General features: G+C 46.7%; 1 protein-coding gene across 12 annotated transcripts in view; it reads left to right on the top strand.

Moving 5' to 3' along the window:
* The window catches only part of cacna1ab (calcium channel, voltage-dependent, P/Q type, alpha 1A subunit, b), a 77,378-nt gene that overhangs the window by 10,808 nt on the left and 61,570 nt on the right, over window positions 1-5,000 (top strand). For all 12 annotated transcript variants that reach the window (XM_068604259.1, XM_068604256.1, XM_068604257.1 and 9 more), the window contains exons 3-8: window positions 1,060-1,151; window positions 1,459-1,611; window positions 2,684-2,871; window positions 4,307-4,410; window positions 4,517-4,632; window positions 4,778-4,822. In XM_068604259.1, coding sequence (XP_068460360.1) covers window positions 1,060-1,151; window positions 1,459-1,611; window positions 2,684-2,871; window positions 4,307-4,410; window positions 4,517-4,632; window positions 4,778-4,822 — 698 coding nt within the window. The remainder of the gene's footprint in view (window positions 1-1,059; window positions 1,152-1,458; window positions 1,612-2,683; window positions 2,872-4,306; window positions 4,411-4,516; window positions 4,633-4,777; window positions 4,823-5,000) is intronic.

Below are 5,000 nucleotides of genomic sequence, written 5' to 3'. Positions count from 1 at the left end.
GATTTTAAGGGACAGATTTTAAGGGACAGACTTTAAGGGACAGATTTTAAGGGACAGATTTTAAGGGACAGGTTTTAAGGGACAGATTTTTGGCACAAAAGCTCTCGACTCGCCAATCGCGAATCTAATAAAGATGGACGATCCGGCCACGAGTCGTCTGATCTCACACCGGCTGTAGTTCTGATGAGCGGCTGACAGGAAGTCTTCACCGTTTACATGTTGCCAATGAAGTCAAGGAAAATGGGCGTTATGAGTGAATGAATGAGGTCATGGAATAGGAATGTACGTGGAATGAAAGAGTGAAGTTATGTAAATGAGGTCATGAACAAACATCTTTAAAGAGAAGTTTAGTGACCTGATGAAGACTCTGCAGGTGAGAGGGTGAATGATCTCACCATGACACTTCACCACTTCATCGCTCACACTAAGAGGATTCATCGTGTATCAGCTTTTATGAAATGTTGTGTTTAATTTATGCAAATGAGGCGTTTTCTAATAAGCGAATCAAAGTTCTGCTGGTCTGGAACACAACATGTCTGCTCTCCTCCGTTCCTCTCTCTCCTCTTCCTGGTGCATCCCCTCTTCACGCCCACTCACCCCCTCCCTCCTGTTGGACTCACCCTTCCACCCCCGCGAGAGAGAGAGAGAGAGAGAGAGAGAGAGAGAGAGAGAGAGAGAGAGAGAGAGAGCATGGAATCTTATGGCTGATTTTACAGTGTAGCACACGCTAAGCACACGCTAACGACACATGAACCGGTGCGGTCAGAGCAGGAGGTGTGATCCTGAAACGACCTTCTTCTTCTTCTTCTTCTTCTTCTTCTTCTTCTTCTTCTTCTTCTCCTCTCAGCAGCTGTCCGTTGATTCATTTGTTGAAACGTTTTCTTCTCGGTGGTTTTCTTCTTACAGATTCTTGCGGCTAAATGCGGCGAGGCCGCTTTCAGCTAATTAGATGATTTTACATATGCGCCCTTTAAAGTGACGCTGTTGTTCTCTCTCTCTCTCTCTCTCTCTCTCTCTCTCTCTCTCTCTCTCTCTCTCTCTCTCTCTCTCTCTCTGCAGTATTTTGTCGTCGGTGGGCTCGCAGCTCGACCTGAGGACGCTCCGAGCCGTCAGAGTGCTACGACCACTGAAGCTGGTTTCTGGGATTCCCAGTAAGTGTTTACCTCCCACCTTCCTAAAAACACGTCACACAGGAAGGGGAGGGGGAGGGGGGCAGGGGCTTATGCAAATGTTAAGACCCAGCATGCCTCAGTGAGACAAGGAATTCCCATAAAAAAAGTCATTTTCTCAGCACCTTGTTTCTCGGTTTTGTACAAAAAAAACCATTCCCAACAGAAATGCAGTGAAGACTTTGTGTCTCTAAATAAGTCAACATTTGAATTGCATGTTGGGAAATGAATCACCCCCCAAAATGAGTCCAGTGTGACACACGGGCGCTCCTGTGATTGTGTCCTCCAGGCCTGCAGGTGGTGCTGAAGTCCATCATGAAGGCGATGATCCCCCTGCTGCAGATCGGCCTGCTGCTGTTCGTGGCCATCCTCATGTTCGCCATCATCGGCCTGGAGTTCTACATGGGGAAGTTCCACACCACCTGCTTCGACAAGGTCACGGGTACGAAAGCAGAAACGCTGAAGAAGAACAACAACGATCCTCCATGGCGGAGTCACGAGAGGCCAAACGCTGCTTTTTAAAAATAATAATAATAATTTGAATCCTCAATCTTTAGGATTTCAGGCTTTTACTAATATAGTTACCCCTGGTTAGAGTCTCCAAATTTCACAGTGATTTTTCCTAAATATCTAAAAAAAACTATTCCTGTAAATCATAGCTTGTGATATGGAGAGAAAAAAAGCCCCAAAACTGATGCATCTGGATGTTTTGAACACTATAAGTAATATACAAGTGAAACATATGGTTTGGTTGATGAGGAAATTCAAACGGCCCCAATGAGCTCATTGGGTCCATTGGGGCCATTGAAGTCATTGGGTCCATTGGGGCCATTGGGTAAAATGGACCCAATGGAACGTCGTCTGAATGTTCTCTGTTCTAAACCCTCTCTAACTTTGTTCTGCTTTACTTTATCAAAGTCAACCTTTACAGAGAGAACCTTCACATGTTGAATGTTCACATGGTGTTATGGTTTGTTAGAGTTGTGACTTTACAGCTGCTTCATTTCAAACTAATAATCATCCTGAAAGTCATTTTTTTAAATTGGACCTGAAACCTTTTCATTTCTTTCTGTGAGTCATCTTCATTTCCTCTGAACCAGAAACATGTAGACTGATATTTACACATCTGAACAACATCTCACATGTGTTGCTTTATTATAACACAACATTATTAAACAGCCCTCGTGGCTGCAGAGACACACACTTTAGTTTGGGGACATTTTAGAGGAAAGGAACTAAAGATAGAGGGGTTTCTTCTGGCAAACGTTGCTTTTATCACAATAATGGACGTGTTTGACATGTCACAGTAGAAAAAACGAAGATAATAATCTAATTAATGATGTAAGTAATTCCAATTAGCTGCTTCAGCTTCAATCAGGTAGCAGAAGCTAACGCCTGCGTGCAGGTGAAAGGTGTGTCGGTCGTCCTCACCAGCAGCTCTACCATCCAAACTGAATCCTTTACAACGTCTCTTTGTCTCTTTGTCTCTTTGTCTCTTTGTCTCTTTGCTGCAGGAGAGGTCGCGGACGTGTTGCCGTGCGGCACAGAGTTGCCGTCGCGGTTGTGTCCCAACGGCACAAAGTGCGCGGGTCGCTGGATCGGACCGAACTACGGCATCACGCAGTTCGACAACATCCTGTTCGCCGTGCTCACCGTCTTCCAGTGCATCACCATGGAGGGATGGACGGACATGCTGTACTACGTGAGTCTCAGTCACAAGCACTCAGGAACGGCCACCAGGGGGCGACTCCTCTGGTTGTATAGAAGTCTATGCTTCATGCAGGCGCTATTACAGTTAGCTTGTCATTGATTCTCTTTGTACAGCCAATAGAAACGCTCCAACATCTGATCACTCTGTTCCAACATGTGCATCAGGTCTCCGTTGCGTTGTTCTTTGTGCATTCGGTCTGTTGTGGGTCCTCTTAGCGCCCTCTAGGCGCCGCGTGGGCGGGTTTGGAGCCCTGCTCATTGGCTTGAATTTCATTCAGCCAAATGAAGCATAGAGTAGTTTGAGATTTAATTCAAAACACCATTTATTTGTCTAAAATATTTTTCATCCCTCTCTCTCTCTCTCTCTCTCTCTCTCTCTCTCTCTCTCTCTCTCTCTCTCTCTCTCCCTCGGTCTCCGACTCCCTTTTATCCGTCTTCTCCTCTGTCCTCTTCCCTCCCTCTCCGTCTCCTTCCTCCTTCCACTCTCTATTCTGGTCCGTCTCGCTCTATATTTAACATCTTTTTCTGATGGATGGAGGCCGACTTCCAGCCTCACACGGGGCAGTCAGGAGGAAACGATGAAAGTTTAATAGAGAACCGGGCGGCTCGCGGTCGCCGTGCCGCTGCAGGAATGAAACGCCTGCGGCAGATAATAATCAGCTGATCGTCTCGTTTAGGAACCAGAAACACAAGATCTGCTCCGTGACCTGATTCCTCACGTGTTAAAGCTGCATTCTCTCTCCTGACCACCAGGGGGCGACTCCTCTGGTTGTATAGAAGTCTATGCTTCATGTGTTAAAGCTGCATTCTCTCTCCTGACCACCAGGGGGCGACTCCTCTGGTTGTATAGAAGTCTCTGCTTCACGTGTTAAAGCTGCATTCTCTCTCCTGACCACCAGGGGGCGACTCCTCTGGTTGTATAGAAGTCTATGCTTCATGTGTTAAAGCTGCATTCTCTCTCCTGACCACCAGGGGGCGACTCCTCTGGTTGTATAGAAGTCTATGCTTCATGTGTTAAAGCTGCATTCTCTCTCGTGACCACCAGGGGGCGACTCCTCTGGTTGTATAGAAGTCTATATAAGTGACTCTACTTCTCTCTTGATGTATTCCCTCAGTAAACATTGTAAACATGAGTTTATGTCTCAATCTGTAGTTTCATAAACTAGACCATAAAGCAGGGGGGCGGGGCTACAAGGTGATTGACAGGTCTCTACGTCACTCCTCTGCATTCAGCATAACTTCTGTTCTGCAACGTGACGTCCGTAATCACAAATGGCGACGTAAAAAACATCTTCATCGCTCAGACGAGTAACAGGAAGTCTTCATCGCTCAGACGAGTAACAGGAAGTCTTCATCGCTCAGACGAGTAACAGGAAGTCTTCATCGCTCAGACGAGTAACAGGAAGTGTGTGTTCTCTCTCCCTCAGAGCAACGACGTGGAGGGCAGCGCCTGGAACTGGATGTACTACATCCCCCTCATCATCATCGGCTCCTTCTTCATGCTCAACCTGGTGCTGGGCGTGCTCTCAGGGTCCGTGCACGCGCCTCACCCCTTCGCACTTGTTGTTGTTGTTGTTGTTTGTGTTTTGGCGCGGCGGCGTGGAGACGAGCTAACGTGTAAACGATGCGCCCCGCAGGGAATTTGCCAAAGAGAGAGAGCGAGTGGAGAACAGGAGCGAGTTCCTCAAGCTGAGGAGGCAGCAGCAGATAGAGAGAGAGCTCAACGGATACCTGGAGTGGATCTGCAAAGCAGGTTGGTGCACACACACACACACACACACACACACACACACACACACACACACACACACACACACACTGCTCGTTCCCATGTATACACACATGCTACATGCAGACAAAACAACAAGTTTACTAAAAAACAACATTCTGTCGTCTAGAAGAGGTGATTTTAGCGGAGGAGGACGGCACAGTGAACTTTGATGGTAGGTGACCTCTTATTCTAAAAGTGTGTGTGTGTGTGTGTGTGTGTGTGTGTGTGTGTGTGTGTGTGTGAGCTCTAAGGAAAAAGTGTGAGGCTAATGAATTAGTAGCTGACATGAAAGAACGCGTCAAACTTGCATAATTGAAATAAATTTGTGAAGTTTTCTTTTGTTGTTGTTG

This window comes from Clinocottus analis, unplaced genomic scaffold (genome assembly GCF_023055335.1).
Source record: "Clinocottus analis isolate CAN_PGR_092001 unplaced genomic scaffold, fCliAna1.0.p SCAF_66, whole genome shotgun sequence".
Lineage (NCBI taxonomy): Eukaryota > Metazoa > Chordata > Actinopteri > Perciformes > Cottidae > Clinocottus > Clinocottus analis.
Note: the sequence above shows the minus strand (reverse complement) of the source record. Positions and strands in the feature narration are given on the sequence as shown.